At 39.5% G+C, this 24,711-nt stretch overlaps 1 protein-coding gene across 3 annotated transcripts; it reads left to right on the forward strand.

Moving 5' to 3' along the window:
• The first annotated feature begins 2,703 nt into the window (after positions 1-2,703).
• PLA2G15 (phospholipase A2 group XV) lies at positions 2,704-23,964 on the forward strand. Of its 3 annotated transcripts, none has more exons than XM_042877008.1 (6): positions 2,704-2,870; positions 10,308-10,464; positions 13,031-13,149; positions 14,670-14,768; positions 16,121-16,345; positions 20,047-23,964. In XM_042877008.1, the coding sequence occupies exons 1-6, from the start codon at positions 2,729-2,731 to the stop codon at positions 20,556-20,558; spliced, it is 1,254 nt and encodes a 417-aa protein (XP_042732942.1). In that variant the 5' UTR covers positions 2,704-2,728; the 3' UTR covers positions 20,559-23,964. The 3 variants fall into 3 exon arrangements, with proteins under 3 accessions (XP_042732942.1, XP_042732943.1, XP_042732944.1); XM_042877009.1 differs by having other exon boundaries at positions 2,704-2,826; XM_042877010.1 differs by lacking the exon at positions 2,704-2,870 and adding an exon at positions 3,671-3,776.
• The last annotated feature ends 747 nt before the right edge of the window (positions 23,965-24,711 follow it).

Below are 24,711 nucleotides of genomic sequence, written 5' to 3' on the forward strand. Positions count from 1 at the left end.
CTTAACATCAAAGGAGCTGGGCATTCAGTGTGAAAACAGAAACTTGCTGTTAGTATTTAAACAACCTTATAAAGACAAGGAGCTTTGTTTGCTTTGTTTTCCAGTGTTAATAGTACCGATCTCCCAAAAGGAAGCAACAAAAAAGCAGCAATTGTAATGGTACTTGATTCATCAACTGAGAGACTGTTATCTAAAGAACCAGGGCTTGCACAGAAGGAATAGCAATTACGTGCTTAGGAAGCTTTTCCTGGAGAAAAATAAGAGGAAAAGGTGAGGATACTCCCTACTGTTAGAAGAGTGCAGGGATTCATAACAGAAATATCAAGACTTGTCTGAATTGAGTACAGAAACATCTGTACAGAATTAATAAAATAAGGGTTACAAACATGACACATTTGATAATCAAGGCCATAAATAATGCCACATTGGTAAACACTGAGAAATGAGGTGTTCAGGATCACAGAATCACAGAATGGCCCAGTTGGAAGAGACCTCAAGGATCACAAAGCTCCAACCCCCCCCCCGCCACAGGCAGGGCCACCAACCTCCACATTTAATACCAGACCAGGCTGCCCAGGGCCCCATCCAACCTGGCCTTGAACACCTCCAGGGACGGGGCATCCACATCCTGTTCCAGCACCTCACCACTCTCATAGTAAAAATCAAAAGGCCTGCGCTCTCAGAGGCTTACATCAGAAAAGCTACATGGCAACAAGGCAACAAGGTTACAATAAGTCAGATATACAACAGGCAGTGAGCTTGCTCAACATTTAGAAGTTGAAATAAAAAACTAAGACAAAACAAATTAACAAACAGAAGCACACCAAAATATCTGCATTCCTAAAGGGCACAGCAAATCTGTTCAGAAACTGCCTCTGCTTCTACCCAGGGGAAACCAAGAGGGGTAAGAGAGGATTTGACAGGTGGCATTATTTGAACCTCATATTACAACACAAGTGATCTTGGCCTGACTACTTAGTCATGTGCATTTTGGTGGTTTGGACTGAACATAACAATATGGGAGAAGGACAGAAGGACCAATTGATTGAGATCAGCTTTCTTTAAACACTGCTCTGCCTTTCCATAAGGTCTTGCACTGCATTTTGTAACATTTAATTCCTACACCAGGATCAGTGTTGCAAGCAGTTTTACAGTCTGTAATACTTACACACCCTGTAGTTTGTTTTAGCAGGAGGTCATTTCAAGTCACCACTTGTGTGGTGACTAAGCACCTGTCTCTGGACAGACCAAGGCCTCTGCTTGTATTGGATGTTGTCATCTCTTCCCTTAGCACAAATACAACAGGTGTGGCAGATGCCAGGAAAAACACGATCCTAGATTTAGACTTGGCCTTAGCTTCCTCGAGTGATTCGTTGCATTTTCTTCCCCTGTCTTATTTCAGGAGGAAAGATGTCGTCCTCATTCCATGTTAATGCCACACCATCCCCAACCCCACCCCATTTTTCTCAATTCCAGTCAATAGGCTGCGTGCCTGTTTTTCATGTGCATCTTTTTGATGCCTCTATTTGCAGCAGCTACAAACATTGAATGCTGGTTCAATGAGGCAAGAACAGCTTCATTTTTTCTACCTTATAATGCATGTAGCTGGTTGAATTACATAAGCCAATGAAAAGTAATTTTCTACATTGCATTTCTACATTCCACATCTACAGATTTCTGGTATCTCCCACTGATTTCTTGGTTTGAGATACTGTTCACATCAGTACGTAAACCATTCAAGGCATATTTCTGCAATTTAGCATCACACAGGAATACAGACTTTTACAGAGACCTTTTTGCAAAAAGACCCCAGCAGCTTTTCCCTGAACACGAAGCAAGAACACCTGGCTCAGAACGTGGAGTGGATGTATGAGTGAAGCAAGGAAGTTCATCTTGTTCATTCCCAGGATCACAGCTGGCTATGAGTTGTGATCACAGTGACTCTGGGCACCATTTTTTCTTTCCTCTGTTCAGTTTCTGCTTGTATGGGTACCCTTGCTCCTCTCCACCAGTAGCCAACACGCACCTCACTCTGAATGGGCAGCTTCCACTAACTGCTGCGGACCAACCACAAAGGCTTACATCCTTCTGGCTTTAAAACCCTGTAATTACAAGTCCACCTGTTCTTGTTACACGTGTGAAGGTCTAATGATTTTTTTTGAGTGTTGCCAAATTTCTGGCCTCAACGATACCGTGAACCAATTAGCCACTGCATTAGCCAGGCGTCGCCTGAAGCACTGCATTGCTTTTGTACTGGCACTCATCCCGTGACTTTGCAACGAGAAAAGCTGCAGCTATCCTAAGGTTTATTTGCTTTTCCTCAAAACACGCAGACCGCACGTCTGTGCTAAGTTTATGCACAAGTCTGACACGAAACGCCCCTCACTTCACCTCCAGGACCCACCACGACCGCACAAGTGCGCACGCAGCGGCGCGACTCGAACCCACCGCCCCGCAGCACCTCTCTCATCTCGCGGCCCGGAACCGAGGGGCCGCCGCGGAGCCGCACCTCGCTACCAGCGGAGCCGGAGGAGCGGCAGCCCGACTCGACGATCCCCGCTCGGCTCCGCGCTCGGCTGGTGACGCCTGCGGGGCGGGACCGGCCGCGGCCGGGGCGGGGCGAGCCCTTTTCAGGCCGGGCCGGGCGGCGGGGCCGCACTCCGGCGGCGGCCCCGGCGGAGCGACGGGAGGGGAGCGGAGGCGGCCGCGTGGTTATGCGCTGGGGGCGATGGTGCCGCCGGCCGGCGCTAGGCTCCTCCCGCGCCCGGGAAGCGGCCCCCTCCTCGGCCTGCTGCTGCTGCTGCTGCTGCTCTGCTCCGGCGGTGGGTGCGTGCCGCGCCGCCGGCCCGTGGGGCCGCCCGTGGTGCTGGGTAAGAGCCGGGCGGGGGGCGGCGCGGGGCGGGCGCGGAGCGGAGCCGTGCCCGCGTTTATGCCGCGGGGCACGGCGGGCTCGGGAAGCGCCGGCCGCCCCGGTCCCGCGGAGCGCCGCTCCGGGGGTCCGTGGGGAGCGGCGGCTGCGTGTTACCGCGCTCACTGCGAGCGGCTGGAAACAACGCGCTTGGCTCAGAGCGCTGCGCAGGCAACGAGTGTTACCGGCCTGTGCTGCCGGGAACGCGCGGTAGCTCACAGCAAATACGCAGAACCTGTGTGTCTGATAGGTCCTACGGAGTTAAATGTCAGCTGCTCTCTGCGTCCATTGATAAGCTCATAAATAAATCTTAATTGTTTGAACAACTTGTCTGCTGAAGCTGTAGTCCCCAAGCATTCCCACGTACTGCTCAGGTTGACTGATGTGAACGGTCAGTCCTGTAGCCATGTTCTATATGCTCTGTGTTCTCACTGCATGAATAACAGCAATGATAAAGAGAGGAAAAAGGGTAAGAAAATAGAAGAACATTAAGAATGCTGTTAGCATTAAGCTCTGTTTGTATACAGTAGTTTAGATTCTGTTGTTGACTGTTAGTGCTGCTACAAACTTCTGTCAGGGAAGACTAACTGCTGACCAAGAATTCTTCAAGAGGCACTGTGCGTGTGCCAAGTGTGCTGTGTGTGAGCTCACAGCTATAGTAGATGGCTGAGCTAGCTGAGAGAATGCAGATTCAGAAGAAGAAATCAGGATTTCCTTGGAGGCTGGAGTTGAAATGTGAGCAGAAGTTCTCTAAGTGCTGTCCCTGAAGGCTGGAAGCAATCTTTTATCCCATCTCTCTGCTGCGTAATGCTGGGTTTAGCAATAAGCCTTGGTGCTTACTTCGGTGGCAAGCTTCTTCCTGACAGAGGTGAGAGTGTTTTTGTTGCTGATCCGATATTCTGCTCTAGCTATGAAGGGATCAAAGAAGATTTAGAAGCAATTGGGATAAGGGAATACTGAATATAGCAGCATGAAGTTGCTACTGATGGATGAATTGTAAGCTTATACGTTACTTAAGAGTGGTTTTAAAAGCAGTGACTGATCTATGTATCCATAAGAGAAGTTCTGGTTAATGCTGTGTGGCTGAGTACAGATACATCAGTGAATGGATTAAAAAAAACAAACAGATTTTCTTGCTCTTAAAGTTGAGTTTTTATCACACAGTATTTAACTTGCATCTTCTACTGCTGTGTCTTAAAATATGCTCTTCTTTGCTGTCTGGTCCTGGCCTGTCCAGAAAGTGAAGATTCAGTGTTTCCAACCAGCATCATTTTTCAGGCTTCTCTGTGTGTTCGGAGAGCGTAGGCACTCTTAGGCATTGACCTGCTATAATTTGCTGTTGCAGAATCCCATGAAGTTTTTGATGCGTATAAATTAATGTCTTTGTAAAAACAAACAAAAAAAAACACCTGCACCAGGAGCTTAGCTTCAATTGGACATGACATGGCAAGTGAAGGTCAAGCAAATAAAGGAGGAGAAGGAGTGACTGTCGGTCATGTTTCCATCTTGCTTCTAGTTTGCTTTTCATGACCTTTTCTTCACCTTTCTTGTGTCTGTGACATGTTATGTTGAGATAAGCTTTTTAGGAATTACTGTGATGAGGATGGCAGAAAGGTTTAAGAGAAATCATTTTTTAGGGAGGCATTCTAAGTGCTGGCTTAACAGAGGTGTTTGGGAGAGGGGTGAAAAACACACATTGCACCAGAGTGCCAAATGCAGAGGAGGCTGAGGTACCTGCAGGCTGCATTATGTGAGCAGTGCAGGCCTGAGGTGTTTCTGGAGTCACTGTGAGGTGGGTATGTGGAATTGATCCTCTCAATTTATCAGGCTGGCATCTAGACTCTCAGTTCTTCATATGCCTTCAATTTTACGTGTGATTTGTAGTAAATGTGGTCTCATGATCTGAGTATTCCCTCTTGGTCTGCTTGGATGTTTTGAACTCCTTTAAGCAGAAAAAGGAGTTGAGATCTTACCGTACTCTGTGGCAAGTTAGCCATCTGGTCTTATGGACTAAAAGAAGGAAGGAATGCTTTTTAAAGGAATGTTGTTAACATAATGATTGTTTCATAAATATTTTAGACCAATGATGGTCATAAGACCCAGTGTAACTTGTTCTCAACACTTTCCTGTAATGACCCTACTTGCAGCTGCAACCTGCGCTTACTCAAGTAATGGAGAAGGAAGTTCAGCCACAGCTTGTAAATATGGGGCACTGTTATTATATGTGTAATGTTTTGCTCTCTAGGCAATATACTAAAAAAACCCAAAAACAACAACAACAAACACCTCTGAGCCTCTCTAATCTGAAAGCAGATAAGCTGCTTGAATATAACCCTGTAACAATTGGCTGTAGCTACTGACACATTAGTTTCTGAATTGCCAACAGATCACAGCTCTATGTAGAGCTGTCTAACTAGCTGAAGTGAGCTTCTGTAAAATAGCTAAGCCAAGCTAATAGCTCATTAGTGCTCTCCCTGCTTTCCTTGTGCAAAGTTACTGGTCATTTTGTGGAGTCATCTGTCTGCTACAGCACTAGAAAACTAATCTGCTGAGGAAGAAGTGAGCAGTTTTGCACTTGAACTGCCTTAATGGAAAAGAAGCTGGCACGTGTGGAGGCATGTGGACAGCAGTGAAGCTGTTTCCTTTGGGAAATGCTGGTCTGTGCACCATCAAATGGTGCCTTAGTAGCAGGAGCTAATGTCTGCTGAGCATGCCTGTACATACAAAGGTAGAAAGAACGGGGACTAAAATGACACAAGTAGAAAGCAAAATACTCTAGGGCAATTGCTCGCTTTCTCTGATATTTCAATAAAGCATCAAAGGTTATTCACATCGTAGTCGAATAGAGAATAAACACGATAAAAGTCAAAACCTTACTTCCAGAGTCTTGCCTAAAAGCTTTGTATTCGGGACAAGGTTGACTAAAACCTAAGCTGATAGTTTTAGAGTTAGTTTTAGAGAAAACCCTCAGGTTTTTTAGGGAAGGCAGGGCTACTTAATTGAAAAAAAAAAAAAAAAAATACTGAATTGTTTTCACGCTTTCTCTGACTTTGTATTCTTCCAGGACAGTGTGTTCATACTGGGAAATCTGAAAGAAACAAGATAACCTATCCAACACCTGGCTCTATTGACAGTATCGATCTCAAAAAAACCAAAAACAATCTCTGTACGAGTGCTTTGAGAGACCTGCCTCATGTTTACACACTACTAGAATTAATCTTGCACTCTTCTTATCAGTTCAGTTATATACTTATTCCACTTGTCTTCTAATAAGAAATTCCTATGTTCTGTGGCTGTTCTCACCTCGTTTTCTCACACGGCATGCAGTGATGGTAGATGGCCTATCTTATGCCTTATCAATTTTGGGGGCTGATAACCTGTCCTTATAAGATCAGCAGTGGATTCACTGAACTCTTTACCTTTTAGAGCTGACTCAACACAATTACTATATCAATGTTCTGATACCTTCTGCAAACAATTTGTTAGGTACTTGGCTAAAGTTTTCTAGAAAGATGCCTAAATGAAGCGTGTTAATAATTGATTTACATGCAAAAGAGGTTTGTCTGAATTCCTGCTGACTGCTAATTGAGGAGTGTGTGTTTGTGTGGTCAGCTGGCTGGATGTCAGCAGTGATTTAACTGTTTATGCCTCATGTGATCTGAGGTATCTAGAAGTATCATGTGAGATCTTGTTTGCTTTCTTGTTCCTAATTTTAAACACAAGCCTTTTCTACAGCACTGTATTGCTGACTCCATTAGCAACTGAGGCATTCAACCTGAAGAACAGCAGTCAGTATTCCAAATCAATTTTTAAGGAAGTGTAGTTTGGTTTGGAGGAGGGCTAATGTCTGGAACTAAAAACTTGACAGTTATTTGAGGGAAGTTTTAACCTGTGAGAAATGTTTGATAGTTGTTTTTTATCCAAAGGAATTTGTACTTCAGATAAATGTAATAAAAATATACAGTGGATTATTTGCTCTACAGACATAGACTTGCTATTTTTCACTTATTATTATATTGGTACTTTTTAGTTGGTTTTTTTTTTTTTTAAGTTTGCAGAGGACTATTCAGGGAAGTTGCTTCCCAGATTGCAATTTGCTTATTGCTCCCTAATGGGAACTGTTAGTCATTAATTCTTCAGTAGGGGTATCAATGTATCCTAAAGCTAATTGTTTTAATTTCTGAATTTGGAGAAGTTGTAGCCTCTTCTAGGCTTTCAAATCTGTAAATATGTTTTCTATAAAGCTTAAACAAAAATGCATTCCAGAAGGAGATCTGGTAGTATTATTAGTGCAGTTGAGGCAAAGAAAAAAGCGACACAGAAATGAGACTTTGTAACATTGAAGTGAACTGGGTTTGTCAGTGTATCAGGATGGGTTCTGTTGGGATTAATCTTTCTGAAAAATAGAATATGCAGACAGTGATCATCAAATCTGATGGAAATGCTCAATAGGAAACTGTTTTGTTTCCAAGTGTAGCAGTTCATTAGTTAACACATGCATTTCAAGTTGCAATTTAGGGAAGCAAGGGTACTGAGAGATCTTTCCTTGGATGCTTGATTTTTTTTTTTTTTTTTCTTTTAACTTGTGATGCTGTATTTTGCAGCATTTCATATGGTAGTTATTTTGTAAAGGTATCGAGGCAGTCTGCAGGTTCTAAAAAGTAAGAAACTCCTGTAATATTTTTCTAAGACCACCTAGAAACCGTAGGTACTGGGAGATGTGAGGATGAGGAGAAAAACTGGAGTTCTGTGTGTATGGACTAAAAGCAGAGGGAAATGTTCTTTTCTACAGCTTGCAAATTCTATCACAGAAAATTCAAAAAGGTGAGTCCTTGTCCTACAGAATTCATCTTCAGTGTGATCTTTTCTAACCTGTTACTTCTCAAAAAGTGATTAAGTAGCTCTGTAGCCAAAATGTAAATCATTAACACCCTTAAGTTGCATGGGGTGAGGACTGAAGATCTTGCTTGCTCTTTACATAATTTGGAAAATCAAAACTTGTACTTTGTTCCCTATAGCTTCATCACCAATCCTTTTTAGCTTGCAGCATATAGATTTGAAAATAACTCACTACTTGTGAGTTTACACTGATTAGTAGCTTCACTGTCAATATGAACACGTGAACATGACAAAGACACTGGTGTTAATATCTGCTTTATAAACAGACATCATACCTTTACATGACACTTGAACTGAAGTATCATATCTTTGTGCAGGTGGGACTTGTTTCTTAGCTTTTGTTTAGCATTACATAGAAGTACCACTTCTGTTAACCAACCTCAGTTGTCATTCCCTGAGTTAAAAATTAGGACAAGATGTTTCTCTTTTTTGCATTGAATACATGAATACAGCCTCTTTCCTTGAAGCCTGACGAGAAAATATGCAAACCAAATTAAACTTGCAGTTAATCTAAAACCACTCCTATAGGTCCAAGGGAGACTCCGTGCAGTTTCCTGCTTTCAATGTTCTTGTTTATAAATGTATATTTGTAATGATCTTCAGGGTTGGGAGCCTTCCTACTCCAAGCAAGCGTGCTCACAATTATTTGTGTTGTTTGGAAACTTATGTTCTTAAAACTCTAAATAATATTGCAGGTGCTTATTTAAGCTTTTGAAATGTCTTTGCTGGAAGAATTTGATTTTTACTGAAAGGAGTATGTAATGAGTTCCAAGGTAAAACAATCACCTGTATACCTCACTTTGCATTGGAACTGAACACAAAATCAACCTGTTTGTCCTTGGCAGGTCTGCTGCTGAAGCTGGTCAGCCATGAATGATTGATATAAATAGAATTACATTCCGTTCTTCCTGTAATTGAGAGTGCTGATACAGCAGCCAGAACAGGCACAAGATTGTGGAACAAGCTGTTGCCTTATAGTTCTATAACCAATAACTAAACAGCTTTTTCTGAGGTTACAAGACTGAACTTCAGTAAACTTCTTCTAGAGTGTGATGCAATGCTATAATCTTCCTTATTATGCTTTCCAGTATATCAGTGTCCTTGAAATATGACCTAAAATAAACTGTGGTCAGCTACTGGAGCTTTTAACGTTTCACTTAAGACTACAGAAATAAAAACACTAAAAACCTAATGAGAAGGTGGGGTAGGCAGTGAGGAACTCCGGAGGTATATCTTTTGTGACAGGAGCTGAAGTGGGAAGAGTCTGATTGTCACTCTCTGTTTAGCCCCAAGTTCTGTTCTTTTTCAGTTCTGCAGTAAATACTTTTCTGAAACCATATCTGGCTTTTCAGCTAAATTAGCTGTTTCACTGAAAGGCAGCATCTTCCTTAAAGCTCTTGCTTTAAGGGGTATAGAAAACTTAAATTGCTTTGATTCAAGTTAGCAAAGCGAGGGGGGAAAAAAGCAACTGTATGGGTGGGCCTGCATCTACAAACTTCAACAGCATGCAGTTGTGCACATGCAAAGAAAAAAAATTGGGCGGAGGGAGGAGCATCTTGAAAGGTAGGGGAAGAGAGCTGGGGGGTGGGAACACTAAAGTGCCCATCTTCTAATTCTTCCTACCGCAGAGAAAGCTTTCAGTTACTGAAGCATCTTCGCTTTCCTGGTTCTTGAGAGTTGAAAATGATTTAACAATGAAATGCAGGAAGCTCCTCTGGAGATAAGAAACGCTCCTAAAACTTCTCAGAAGTTTAGTTTGAATTCGGAAATAAGAATTTCATGTCTGTATTTTCTGTTTAAAATAAGAGACAATAAAACTTAAAGGAACCCTGGCATTTATCGTATGCTAAATTAAAAACAGTACACTTGAGAGAAGGTGCAAATAGAAGACCTTTCCTTCCAAGTACTCTTCCATTACATCAATAATGTATTACAAATATAAGATACAAACTGTTGCATCCAAACTTGAATGTAAGTGATAAATGTTGTATTTGGATTAATATGCCATATTAGTAGCCAACAAAATTTTTTGTAATCAAAGTGTAATAAGAGGTGATAACTTCATGTAACTTTTTGTATCTACTTTGCTTTCACACTTTTGTCAGATTAATAGTTTGTAGGCATCTCTTGAAGTACAGAACAACAATCAGTTGTAGTACCCAGAAAAAAAATATTTCAGAAATACTTTTTTTTAAAGCAGATGATTCTGATAAGAGCTGAGATGTTTTTCATATCTGTGCCTTAACCTGACCTGATCTTATACTATCTGTTCTTTGAAGCTGGGAACTATTGATCCAGGGTTATTTTACACAGGGGTTCTGCAGGTCATGCTTCTATAAACTGAAATCTTTTCAGTGAAAAATAAAAATGCAATATGTTCTTAGGTAATATTTTCATCCAGTTACCAAACTGTCTCTGAGCACTGCAATGTTGCATATGAGAACCGCAGTGATGCAATTTGTTATACTCTTACATTTTAGTGTCTTTTCATGTTTTTCAGTTCCAGGGGACTTAGGTAATCAGTTGGAAGCAAAATTAGATAAGCCATCAGTAGTGCACTATCTCTGCTCTAAGAAGACTGACAGTTACTTTACACTGTGGCTGAACTTAGAATTGCTCCTACCTGTCATCATTGACTGTTGGATTGACAATATCAGGTAAGACTGCATCTGTTGCTCTCTGCAGTTTTCTCCTTCCCTTAGACTGACATAGATGGTACACAGCTTCCACCTTGAAATTTCATGTTCAAGACCAGTGAGAAATGACTAGGGAGTTCTGCTGGGTAGACTAGCAGGCTGAACTGAAGGATGTGGCTTTTGCAACTGTGGTACTTGCCATCAGTGCTGAAAATCAGATTCTTCATTTCCTCCACCTCCCTCTGCTACCAGTTACTGTGTGTTGGTTTGGGCACTTAGCAGGCTTCCGTAGGCTTATCTAAAGCAGAACTTTTTCTGTTGCTTTGATGAGTTACTTAAGTTTTGATGAGGTAAGTGGGAAGGAGGTGCAATGGGTAGCTCGGAGGAGAGACTGGAGGAATGAGAACTTGTACTTCCCCAGACTGTCATTAGAGAGCAATTTCAATAGGCAGCTGAGGTGTGGAATCCTTTAAGTGCAGTTTAGAAGTCTTTCCTTAATTATTTTGTTATACAAATTGTCTAATTAAAAGTTTCTGGACTATTTTATTGTAAAAATTGTAAACATATTTAAGACAAGAAATGTTTAGCCTGTGCAATTGGAAAAACAGTGCACCAGCATGTTGTTCTTTTGTTTGAATGTATTGAGCTTGGTGGCAGTTTAATTTTAACGTATCTTTACAGACTCCCACAGTTTTTGATAATGTGGTTATGGATTTGACAAACTCATAGCACACAAAAGGCACTGACATGAGACTGAAGTCCTAAATCCCTTTCTCTTTTTTGGGGTGATAATGAAAATCACAGTATAGCAACTATCAATTAAAAGACTCTTTCAATAATGAAATTCAATTGCTATAACCTTCTGTAGTATGGAAAGACAGTGTAGCAGCGCCCCCTCAAAAACACTTTTGCTCCTCCTGGTTAGGCAAAATCCCCAGCAACTCTTTTCTGGTTTATGGACATCCATATTGAGCATTCAAGGAAAGCAGAATGTGAAAAACAAAAATACGTTCAAGAGTAGTGCATGAACACATTCAACAATGCAGCAATGTGAATGAGTTCCAACAAAGTTGGAAATTCAGGAGTCAAAGCATGTCTCTGCCTGTGGCTAGAACTGATAAACATGAGTACTTGCTGGAGGTCCCAGGTTGCAGGCACTGCAGTGTTAACTATGACATGAAGGGATGCATTTCTTTTATAAAGACATACAGCATAAATTGATCTAGAGGCTGCTTTTCCCCCTTAGTCTGTGTGTTTTGACATGTGTGCAAGTAATATTTCTGCAATAAGCAATTGTTTTTCTGGAACGGGGGGAAGGTAGTTCTCCCACTAGAAACCTCTAAAAATCTCATGCTACTCATTTTCCAATTTCAACTTTGTGTGGCTTCAAAGTAATTTTTGATCCTAGCCTCTTCTGAGTAATGCTATGTCTTGAGCAAATCTCTGCCTGTAGCTTTCTGAGAAACATAAACTTATGGACCCAAATATATTTTGTAATATAAATAGAATGCCAGAGGGATGTCATTTGCTTTTTTTGGCTGAAAATATTTTAGATTATCCATGTTCCTTCTGTTAAAGGTAACATCTTGTAGCTTTCATAACTAGCTTTCATCACATGACTGTGCACATAGGAAACTGATTCTGTGTTGCTATTTCGTAGCTGCTTAGTGCTTTCTGTTGAAAGAATGAACAGATTGATCAAATAAAATAACCAAGGGCAGGGAGGAGGAAGATGGAAGAATGGTAATTAAAGATCTTCAAATTTGTGAGCTGCTGTAAAATAGATCTTAAGTTTTAAATTCCATTTCTCACAGCCTGCAGTTTGTGGGGAGGAAGGGTGTGTAATAATACCTCTGCTTTACTGTGTGTGTGTGTGTGTGTGTGTGAGTGAGTGATGATTTGAGCATCAATTCAGGTTGTCAGACCTTCATGTGGGGGTAAAAGTGCTCAGGAACTGCAGTTGCATTGATGAAGCATTAAAACAACCAAGCAAAATGCCCCAGTTGCCCCCCAATGACCCTCCATGTTCTTCCTATTTCAAGAGGATTTTTAAAATACAGCACACTGCGTACCTCTGCTTCATGAGACACTAGTTGTTACTAGTGAAGAAATTTCAAGAGCTTCCTTAGTACTTCATGGGGTCTATTTAAACAGAATGGTCTATTTAAACATAAATGAATTATTTTTAAGTAGGGGACTTTGTCTACTACCTGACTTTTTGGAGGTATGTTTTCTACAGCCTCACCTCCATTTTTACATTCTAAACAACCTTCTCCAATCTGTGGCTTGATGCACAGTGAAATGGTGTAGAACTACACTAAGTAGCTTGTACTGTTCCAAAACTGAAGTCCGGTTGTAATGCTATATGCCCTGTTCTACAAGGAAGGTAAGTCTTCAGCATGCAAGGCATAAAAACTTAAAATGGCTGTTTGTGTAACTGCTTAGCCATTAGAGTACACTGTTTTCTTTTACTTATTGGTCATTGTACTTGAAGTTTTTGTTTCTGCACTCAGAATATAAGGCCCAACACAGCTAAAAGCTGTCATATGGTTATATGATGTTTCATGGTTTGTCTCCTCTCCTCTAGGCTGGTATATAATAGAACAAGCAAAGTAACAGAACCACCAGATGGAGTGGATATCAGAGTTCCAGGTTTTGGGCAGACATTTTCCTTGGAATTCCTTGATCCAAGTAAAAGGAGCGTTGGTATGTAGAAGCTGTGTCTGAAATCTTTGTCACTTGTAGGATTTTATGGTATGTCCTTTAATTTGAAATCACATTTCTGTAGCTTGTTGCATAGTTTTGTTTGTAAGTAGCAATAGTTTTTTTTTGTACAAGAGCAGCACATAGCTCACTTTGCTTTTCATTTGCTTTTTCTATTGTATGTCATTTCATCTCTTAGTCTGATGAACTGAGACAGGAAAACTGCTCATTCTCGTGTGGGATTGAAGGCCTTTGGATGAAGCTTGAAGGGCATCTTGAAGATGCTCTAGAAAATGAGATGGAGTAAAAAATCCTGTGACTTAAGCTTGACAAGCAAAATACCACATGCTAACACTTTCTGCTTAGTTTTGAGCAGTGTTATTTGGTGTCAAGTATGAGTTGAAGGATTTGGGTGGAAATGGGAGCCTAGAGTGGCTTGGCTTGGAAAGGACCTTAAGGAAAATCCAGTTCCAACCGCTCACCTCTCGTTGGTGTCAGAATATTTACATAGTTAAATTTGTGCTGAAAAATATTTCTGCGTTATTTTGTTTGTAGGCTTTTTAGTGTTGCTTTTGCAGAAGTCATCTTTCAGAAAATGCTGGTAACCTTGCCAGGAACTGTTAGCTGTGGCTGATGTAATTTTATAGCCAGCTAGGTGCTAAGCTTCACTGTAGAATGGGCCCTCTTGCACTGCATGTATTTCTTTTCCTTAGAGGCAGCCTTTAAAAGGGCACTACTGTGTTTTGTGACCTGCACTTGATAATCCTTGTAAGAACAGAGTCATATTTAAAACTTGCTTCTGTTTGTGTCAGGGACTATATAAGCAATCAAGACTAACAAATGAGGCATTGTTCAAAATGTTGAAATGGCTGTGATAATAAACAAGATGTTTTGATGCTCCACTTCTTATGCTGTTACTAGATGCAATTTAATTGTGGTAATACTTGCATCCTGTTTCAAAACACGTAACATACAACATCTTAACAGATTCTTGCAGCCAGTCTGCAAGTGTTTCCCTTTGCTACAAAAGCCTCTCATTTCAGTCTGTCTGAACTGATGGCTAGAAAAAGGATTTCTAGTGGTTCCAGAATTTTGCCCTTTCGTATACCTTCAGCTTTTGTTGCTTAATTCATTTGAATGGTGGCAAAACCAGGGATAATCTTTACAAATATATTATGTACCATAACTGAAATTCATCTGCAATCAATATAAGCTATGACTCTATGGTAGTTACTTTAAACAGTTCAATGGTCTGATGTAGAAGGGGTAACTTTTTTTTTTCCAGTAATGCTGTGTTTGACAAGTTTTGTTGTGGATTAATAGGACAGCAGTTAAGAAGCTTTAATAATTTTGGCAGACAGTCAGCACAATTCATTTTGCTTAATATGCAGGATCCTCGATTGTCAGATTCATAACATTAGGACTTCAGTATCTGTATATATGGAATCAGATGTAATGCATCCAGGCCTCGTTTCATTGCACTAATATTTTGCTGTTATGTTTCTTTTATCTGATTTCTCCAGGCAGTTACTTCTACATGCTGGTGCAGAGTTTAGTAGACTGGGGCTACAAGCGTGATGAAGATGTAAGAGGAGCACCTTATGACTGGAGAAAGGCACCAAGTAAATGTCTTATTTGAACAAAACTTTCTTGACACTTCCAGTAAGCAGATAGTTTTGGGTCTCTTCCCCCATTCCAGCCATGCAGTTTTATTAAAACATCAAGTTTTAATTAGCTCTTGAGGACTGGATATCCTAAACCCACATAAAAGCTCTGCTATGATTTTTTTTTTTTTTTTTTTTTTGCTTTAAACAATTTGCTACTTAAGATTTGCCTAAAAAACCCAAACCAGTGAAACCTATAAAATTCCATAAGAACACCCTCCACATACCTCACTGTGCATCAGAGGCACAATCTCTAACCACAGCATATACCAGTTCTGCAGATAGAACTTCAGTAAGACCATAGTTTTCCTGGTTCTAATGTCACACCAAATCCAGCAATTGCTGTGATTACATCCTGAGGAATAAATTATTTTGTCCTCAAAAATGAAGAAGGCTTTCTACGTTTTTCTAAATCTATCTTTATTCAAGTATTAGACCTCTGTATTCTTCATCTCATTATATTCCATAGGAGCACAAGTGATTTGTAGACTCTTCATACAGTTTGTGAGCTTGTACTGAAGAAATAATGTATCTACTATTAATGACAATATTCTAGTATCAAGTTTGCCTTGGCCCACAGAAATGAAGCATGTGGTCTTGGCATCCAGGAACATTGCTTGAAGAAAATCAACAATGCTGACTTTTGCTATTGATGTGACTACTTCAAAGTTATATTGCAGTTGTTACACTGAATTGGTATCTTATTACAGGGCTACAGAAATGCATTTTATTGATTTTTTTTTTTTTTTTTTTTTTTCTTTATTCTTTACTTTTATAGCTCATTTAATTATGTGTAATAGAGATAAAGCATATTGTGCCAGCAGGAATCTGCTGGAATTCTCACTTAACCTTGCCGATAGAAATTGTCTAACATAAGCTGGTAACTGGTTTATGTACCCTTTATTAGATCTAACAAGTTTTACTTCTGTTTTCCATCAACTCAGAAGTCTTTCTGGACTTGTCAACTTCCTATCTTCTTTGGGGCGAAAAAAATGTAGATTCTAGAGAATATGGATGGATTTTTGTGGGAGAATATTAGCATTATTCCATTAGCATGGAATATTTCTGAGAAAAATTTGGGCTTAAATTTATTTTTAGAAGTGGGAGAAACTGGAGATCTTTTTCAAATATATTTGTTTCAGAGATGTGGGAAACAAAAGAGGTTTTAAAGACTCACCCTTTTGTAAACTAATGATGTAAAGAAGCATTAGGTTTTTTTGAATCTTCAGAATATAACCTTGTAAAGAATTGTGTTAAAGGACAACATTGACCTTTAGTGATTATAACCATGTAATGTGTATTTTATTTAGATGAGAATGGAGATTATTTTGTGGCCCTTCGCAAGATGATAGAGTTGATGTACGAGCAGTATGGAAGTCCTGTTGTCTTAATTGCCCACAGCATGGGTAATATGTATACCCTGTACTTCCTCAACCATCAGACTCAGGAATGGAAAGACAAATACATAAAAGACTACGTGTCATTAGGTGCTCCATGGGGAGGAGTGGCCAAAACTCTCCGTGTGCTGGCTTCAGGTATGTAATGTGAGGGTTTGCAATGTATTTTCTTAATAGTGCAAGATACTAAACATGGATGATACTAAAAATGGAGGATGAAAGTTGAAGATAATATGAAGTTAAAAACAGCAGTCTTTAGGTGATCGCACCTTTATGGTTTCAAGCCCTTTAACCTGACTGTCTGTCTTGGACAAGAATGGAATTGACAAAGCCTTAACATCCTCTAATGATGAGCTGTGTGCTTCCTCTTGATTCTCCTAACTTCTTTACAGCAGATGAGACAAGCTGCTGTTTGGCCTGGTGCCTTCTGTTTCTGTCACTTCTGCCTTCAGCATGATTGTTCTCCGTTCAGTTTTGCTGAGCCGACACAAACAGCAGATCATTCAATAGTTCCCTTTGATTAAATATCACACAGCTGCTGAACATAAAGGGAAACTTGTGGATGCAATGATGAAGTGGTGTGCTGCCCACAGCACAGATGCCTGCTGAAGTTCAAGGTTTGCAGAAAAAGGAAATGAATCTGAGATCTTACATTTAGAATGCTGGGTATGCCTTTGACTTTAATAGGGAAAAGTATGTTCTGCCAAGCAACTCTAATAACAGAAACTTGCTTACCACATAACGTGGATCATGTAATACCGTAATTATTTCATGGCAAAACACTATGTTTTGTGCTTTGGCATTTTAATTGTGTTGTCTGATTTGCTTTTGATTTATTAGCTTTGTTTATCAGTCTTCCTTCCCAAACAAAGCTGAAATCAGCAACTGGACTTGATCAAAATGCAGAGCACGTGGCAGTTGCCAGCCATGCATGGACAGATCAAAAGAATGCTTTGCTTAGCAAAGGAATTTGATTCTGAATAGGAGTGCACAACTCAGTTAATGCAAAATCCAAAAACTTAAACTGGGCATTTGTACAGAGTTATACATTATTAATTCAACTGCAGTGGCACTGTCAAAAATTGGTTTACCTTTTCTGTAGCATACACACTTGTCAGATGAAGCCTGTGGGAAATGGCAGGAAGTAAGCAGTATTAAAATTGCCTTCATAAAACTCCAAAAGACTACACAATTCCAGTCTGATTTCTTCTGGATTTAATTTTTGTGCCTCATATTTTATCCATTATGAGTTTCATCCAAGATGGCTAGCTATGCAAATATACAGTGAATAGTTAGATTTAGGGTAAAATGTAATCTCAATCTGCATGTCTGTGGTATTACTCCAGATTCTGGAGCAGAAAGTTAAGAATGATATAGGAAACTGAAGTGGGCAGAATACTGTATCAGAATGTGCATTTTTAGGCTAGTTACGTCTCTTAAATATCCACAGGTAAAAAATCACCATAGGTGTTCATGTTCGGATGATGGTAGTCTAGTTATAGCTTGTGAAATTGTAAGAGTGCTAGTATGTAGAGGGGTTGTTACTTGAGCAAAAACTACTGCATTGCTAGAAAGACAAGGCAAGGTTTCGAGCAGGAATATGTTCTCCCTGCTCCTATTCCTGTTTATAGTATATAAATGACCAGGAGCTTGTTAAAGCTGCAGTTTTTGTTAAAGTGGTAAGGAGGTGGAATTACTTTCTCTGGATCTTGTTTTGCTTATTGCTACGTACTCAAGTGCTCCACAGGATCAGAGCTTATAACAATTCTATTGCTAATAGTAAAGTTGTTCTTTCCACTCCCTGGCAGACACATATGCAGAGTTCAGTGATTCTTTTCTCTGGTTGCCAGCTTGGGATGCTAACAGTGTTTTTTCTTTAGACCTAGTATTTCATACACTACAATGTCAGTGCCTGCTGACTGAAGTGTGATACCGACCTCAGTACTTCTGCACTTCAGGAGAAAAGTGCAGGACTTAAGCATTGATGAGCTGTTCTGGAAGAAAAGGCTGGAAAAGAGTCAGGTTTTGTACTTATTGTTCCACAGGAATTAAATGAACTTGCTGCAGATTCCCTACTTTTTTTTTTTTTTGAGGAAAACATGCAAATAGTGTTTGCTAAATTTGAGTGTGCACAGTTAGGTACTTATACAGCACAGCAATGTGAAACAAACTTAGGATGTTTGCCCTTTTTGCTGTGCTCTTGAATTTCATCTTTGTCCATTTGACAGGATTATGATTGTAATGTCTCCATGCAGTCCTTCTAAAAATGGTAGTGAAGACTAAACTGTACTTCAGGTCCTTTTGCTGAACCAATAGTGCCACCTTATGGAGTTGAAACATACATACTTTAGTGCTATTTCAGGAACAGTGGTTTTGGTTTTGAGACTCTTTGAGTTTTTCTAATATAGTTGATTTGAATTGCTACCTGTTGCAGCCCCCTGGACCTAATAATGAAATAACCTGATTCAATTTCAGCTAGTAAATGAATTGAAGAGTGCCAGCAATTATGATTATGGAGAATAAGTCTGATCAGCCAGTCACCATGAACGACTGTCAGTCTTAAGTAATTCCATAATCACTTATGTGCTATGTATAAATGGCTTTGTTTTTTATGGGGAAAGACAAGAGGAATAGTTAAAATATGAAGGAACTTGGGTAAAAATTATAACTTATTCACTAACTGCCAAGGAAAATGTACAGCCTTCGTATCTACAGGATATTGTTCTTAATTTTTTGGTCAAACAGTTATGTCTTAAGTCTAAACTGTCTAAAATTGTTCAACTTTGTTTGAGGTAAATGGTAATATAGACATGTATTGTTCATAAAGTTTAGCTCTCTAGACTTAATTTTAAAAGTCTTAAAGCTTGACCAGGTGAAAACTTTTCTCAAATAAAGTAGTTACTAACTGGGCTTTGAAGAACTGTTGTTTTCCAAGTGAAGATAAAGTTCAGATTACAAGAGATGCTTGAAAACAGTAGTGCTACAATATTACAGAAAACCTATATTCTGAGAAATACAAGTGTTTCAGCAGTCTTGAAATGCTGACTGGAATGGAAGATGCTGGTATTGGTGGTATCCCATGGTCTCTCCCAGATGCTAAGAAGTATCAACTCACTGACTCATGATAGGAGACCGAATTAGTTGTGGAACTTAAGATTCTTACTCAATAGTATTTAAAGCAAGAATTATTGTCTCTGCTTTATACTACAGAAATCTCCTGTTTTCCTTGAACTGTAGACATGTCCTGGTAGATCTCTTTACAGAGGGCGTGCATGTTGAAATGCTCTGCACCAACTTGTAGAAAAAGTCACTGTATGGTTAATAGCTATTCTGAATGAAATACTACTCTGCTTGTTTTGAATGTGCAAACCTAAAAATGTTCAGCCTGCAAGATCTCTTCAAGAGTTATTACATGTCTAAAATAGTAATCTTTTCTTTCAGTGAAACCATGGTCTAGGTACGGAATAGATATAAAACATACTTCTGGAATAACATTTAAAATAAAACTTTCACATGCTGGAATTCCTAAGAAATGCTGATTTCTCACTTGACCAGTGCAGGAAGTATTTTGTCCTTTCTACATGCTTCTATCAGAATAGAAGCAGTACTCTTAGTTTGTCTGTCAGGCGTTCATCCACTAAGTTTTATATAAAATTGTAAGTTACCAGAAATTACTCTGCAGAAGATGATCACCAAGGTGGTCATAAATGAGGAACTCCTCAAACTTTCACTGTAAGCAAAAAGTGATTACTCATGTTGTCGCTGAGTGGTACTAATTGCTGCTGGTCACAAGATCCATGCATTGTTTTGTGTGTAATAACATTCTTCCTTTTTTTAAGGTGACAACAATAGAATACCAGTCATCAGTTCACTCAAAATTCGAGACCAGCAGAGATCAGCTGTTTCCACAAATTGGTTGCTCCCCTACAACTACACGTGGCCTCCAGATAAGGTCTTTGTAAGCACACCTACAGCTAACTACACCCTACGAGACTACAGAAAATTCTACAGGGACATTGACTTTGAAGATGGCTGGCTCATGAGACAAGACACTGAACCCTTGGTCTACCAGATGATACCACCTGGCGTACGCATACACTGTCTTTATGGTACTGGTGTGGAAACACCTGATTCCTTCCATTACGAAAGCTTTCCTGACAAAGAGCCCAAGATTATTTACAGTGATGGGGATGGTACAGTGAACTTACAGAGTGCCTTGCAATGTCAAAAATGGGTGGACATGCAGAAACAGGAAGTGGTGGTATTTGAGCTTTCAGGAAACGAACACATTCAAATGCTATCCAATGATACTACTATTTCATACGTGAAAAAGCTGCTTTTTAATTTGTGATGTTGTTGACAGTTGTTTTCCTCACCTGTGATGCCTTCCCTTAAGTATGGGAGAATGCCTTTTGATCTGTTGATACTTAGATATTTGAATTATTTATTTTGTTTTTTTAAACTATGTTCAAGGATTTGGTTGGTGTCCTAAACAGTTGTTTGTCCCTGATTTGTGTTCATGAAGTTTCATAGTATTTTCATATTCTGAAAACTTGGTCAAATATGCGTTTTGTTGCCTCCAGTGTTGTCCAGTATTCATACGAGCTTTCATTTGGAGACTGCACAGCCCTGTGCACATACTTTATAATTTTCTTTGTGATCTTTGAAGGGTTTGGAGTGGGAGGGTGAAAGCATTACAATCTCACTCCCATAAAACAAGGGAAGGATATTAACAATTTGGGAAGTCCATACAAATTCTTCCCAAAGGGTCTTGTGTATTCTGATCCCACAGCCCATTAACTTAGTTTGTAAATGTTTGTATCTACTAGGTAAAATGGGTGTGAGGTCTGTCTGGTACTGTACTATCTTTTTGTCATATCCACTCTTGCTTTTGTTATGGTTTTTAGGGGGGGAACAATGATGTCTGAATTATTTTAAGCTTATTTTAGGTACCTTATAGCTTAAAAAAAGAAAAAAAGGCTTGTTTGTTGACCTTGAAAGCCTGATGACTTAAAATCTGTAGCCTAAGGGATTTTCACAGTGTTTTATTTTCCATGAGGGAAAGAAGCTGAACTGTGGTTAATGCTTTGCTGTGTGGAGTAGCACGTAAATTAAAGCTAATAGAATTGAATACTGGCAAACGATGCATACAGTGCAGGATTGCAATTCTGAGTGAAAATGACCATCAGTAGAAATGGACGGTGAGTATTCATGAAAAATGAAGTGACCTTCCTGAACTGGGGCAGGGAGTGGAAACCAGTGTAATTCAGTATGAAATACAAACCTCATTCTCAGTCAAATAATTAACCTCTAATTCAATTACTGGCCAAGTAGGGATTGCATTTTCAGGAAGTTGAGATGTATTGTTCCTTAAATGTGTAGATAATCAAACACATAACATGTTACATTCTTACAGTACTGTTTTCAATGTTTAGAAAAACATCTTTCAGCTTTGGACTCCACAGAAATAATAGCCTAAGGGCCATGGCATGTACAACTGTGGGAGAAATGGCTTCACTGAAAGATTCTCTTTTGTTGGTTCAAAACTAGTCACACAGTTAGATTGCACTCTTTCAAAAGAGAATTTCCAGTGCTTTCAAAATGCTAGATCCTCCAGGAAAAATGGGTTAATTTCAGAAACTCATCAGAAATACTGAGAATTCATTACTTAAGGAACTGAAGTTCTCTAAAAGGTAAAACTATAACTATTTTGGTAAAATCCTTGCTGCCATCACATGTAAGATGAAGGTACTTTTAAATGACAGGTCTGAACTTCTCTTGTAAAATGCAAATACTTTGGCACAGGAGGTAGCCTTAAAGCTTTAAATTGTAATTCAGAAATCATTTGTAAATCTAAAAAAAAAAAATTTGAGCTGGAGTCCTAGATAAGCGAAGTGTCTTCCTAGGTTTGTAATTGCTTATTTAGCTTTGCTTTCTCCCTGCGTCTTGTAAATGATGCTGCATTTTCCTGATGTTTAAAAAGGAATTTTGTCATGTCATCACCTGCCCAGTTCAGCACCTATATTGTCTACACTTTCCTAGAGAATAACTGTGCTGTCCCAAGTCACTTGTAACTGGTTACTGCTGAAATGAAGAGGGTTGCAGGGAAAGCACACAAGTCTTTTAGTCAAGTGTTCTATGATGTGCAGGGCTGTTAGCTGTGTGTTCCAAGACTGCTCAAAGACAAAGCTCTTCCTGTGGTCTGACTCTATTTTTTAATAAATTGCTACACTACTGGCTTGCAACAGAAAGAAATTACTGACAACACCCTTTTAATAATCTTTCTTGCTGAAAGAGAATGCCTGTCAATAAGCACTCAAATGAATAGAGCTGAAAGCTTAATTGGTGCCACCAACATGGACATAAAGGGCTGAAAGATGAGAAGAGCATAAGCGAACTGTTATTAACCTGATCTGGAGAATGTATCTAAGCTTCATTTAGAGTCTTACCACTTCAGTCAGTCACATTCTCAGTCTCAGACAATGAGTTTAGTTTGAAGATCCAAAACAGGTCATTCCAAAAGAGTCTTTTTAAAACTTCAGTATTTTTGGGGGGGCACAGAAAGAAACATTCTTTTCTAATTCTGGGAACCTCATGCTGAGCAGATAACTACATCTTTTTACTTGAAAGCTTGTGAACAATTAATCTATATTTATCCTTACCTGTCCATGAGGAGATAAGTCTGATAGTCTGTTTACTTAAACCTGTCTGTTATCCTGGTACAAAAAAAAAAGTTTTTTCAGGTCTTGGTTTTGTCTCTTATTGTTTGTTACTATAAAACTATGTTGTCTGAGAATGTGCATGTGTTAGTGCAAACCAGTGCTTCTGGCGAGAGTCTGACCTGATAATTCCACAGACTACAGTTTTGTTTTACATCCACAATTTGAGATTTTTTTTCTACTAGACCATCTTCAGCCTCTTCATTTTCAATTTCTTGCATATTAGGATGGAGCTCCCCTTGTAAAGGGAATGCAGCAAGTAAGTTACATTATTCAGGTTGCTGAAACTGAACCACTTTACTCAGCCCCTTGAGAAGTGCTTACCAGGTAACTGAGGCATTCCTCTAAAAGGCAAGAGTATTTAGCAGGCCTTTACAGGCCTGCCAGAGCAGAGCCACGTGTGCTCAAGCATTAAAGACTCTTGTGGGGAGTTAGTGTTCTGATGTATTATATCTTTAAGGAAAGAGGGACATGCACCAGTTACTCACAAGGAGTAACTTGGCTGCTTTGCCATGATGCACAGTTGACATCTTTGAATTTACTGACATGTTTTTGTACCTAACACATGTGGACCTTCTCTTTCTTTCCATAACGCTCACTTGGTTTTATTCTTCTAGAATGTTTTTAGAAACCAAAATTAGTCTTGAGGACCAAACGTGTTTCACTTTGACTAAATGTACAGAAAACGCTGAAGGGGCTTTTATCCTAATACTTCTGAGGAGGCTCAGAGTCACTATGTGATTCTGTTTAAAAACAAAAGGCTTCAATAACTAGCAATAATTGCAAAGGACTAGCAGACCAAAGGAAGGAATGTTTGGTATTAAGGTAGTTCTTGGAACACAGTGTGTTCAAGGCCCTCTTAAATTCAGGGAATGTTTGGCAAGGACTTTGCTGCTCTACGTTTAACAGTATTTTGTATGAAACGTATATTCTGAGACCTAGCATTTTCTATGCCCTTTTTGTGTATGGATGCGGTCAATAGAATTTGAATATTTTACTGTCGTACTTTGATAACATAATAAAGTTGATCTAACAGAACTTGCTATGTTGTAAATGCTGTCTCGCCCCTCAGATGCAATGTCAGCTGGGTAAGAAAACTGAGGTGTCTCACTTTCTCACACTTGTTTCTTAGTTCATTATTCAAATGAATCTACTGTCTTTAGATGTTATTCCCTTCCCCTGCACTACATTAGAAACTCTCCTGTTCAAGAAGCTATGAGGCTGAGATTGCTCAGCTCATTTTTTTACTTTCTTTTCTGCTTGTTCTGTATGCAGAAAGTATTCTCAGAATGCTCCATGCTTGTGTACATTCTGAAGCTGAAATATTTTGATTCAACATTCTTCAGGCAAAAGTAAACTGCAATATGAGCTGAAGAAATCAAAGATTCATATGCAATGTTTTACTCACAATACTGCTGTTAAGATTGCCTTAATTGTTTGCTAATGTTAAGGCTGCTTTCTTTTGTACCTAAACAGACTCTCCCAATACTGCTATCCCTTCCTGTTCACGGAACTGGTGACCACTAGTTCTGTGTGAAATGATCTGACAAGGCCCATTCATTTTAGGCTTTAGCGTTAATTTTCAAACAGTTGAATTTCTTCTCCTGGGGCCAGCGGATGTGGAAGCAGAAACAAACAGTGCTATCACACCAGTACTTCTAGAACTTTTGCAGGTTGCAGTTAGCGTTACCAGTTCAAGCCCATCTTTCCACTTAAAGCACTGTTTGCACTTTGTGAGCACTTAAAGGTGTTTGATGAAGATGAGTGCTGCTCTCAGCTATGTGC

This window comes from Lagopus leucura, unplaced genomic scaffold (genome assembly GCF_019238085.1).
Source record: "Lagopus leucura isolate 7727_CA_CO unplaced genomic scaffold, USGS_WTPT01 Super-Scaffold_100017, whole genome shotgun sequence".
Classification (NCBI taxonomy): domain Eukaryota; kingdom Metazoa; phylum Chordata; class Aves; order Galliformes; family Phasianidae; genus Lagopus; species Lagopus leucura.

Excerpts from the sequence above, each read along its gene's own strand:
- PLA2G15 (XM_042877008.1), top strand. The coding sequence starts at position 2,729 with ATGGTGCCGCCGGCCGGCGCTAGGCTCCTCCCGCGCCCGGGAAGCGGC. Across the intron at positions 2,871-10,307 it reads GGGGCCGCCCGTGGTGCTGG|TTCCAGGGGACTTAGGTAAT; the intron begins GTAAGAGCCGGG and ends CATGTTTTTCAG. Across the intron at positions 10,465-13,030 it reads TGTTGGATTGACAATATCAG|GCTGGTATATAATAGAACAA; the intron begins GTAAGACTGCAT and ends CCTCTCCTCTAG.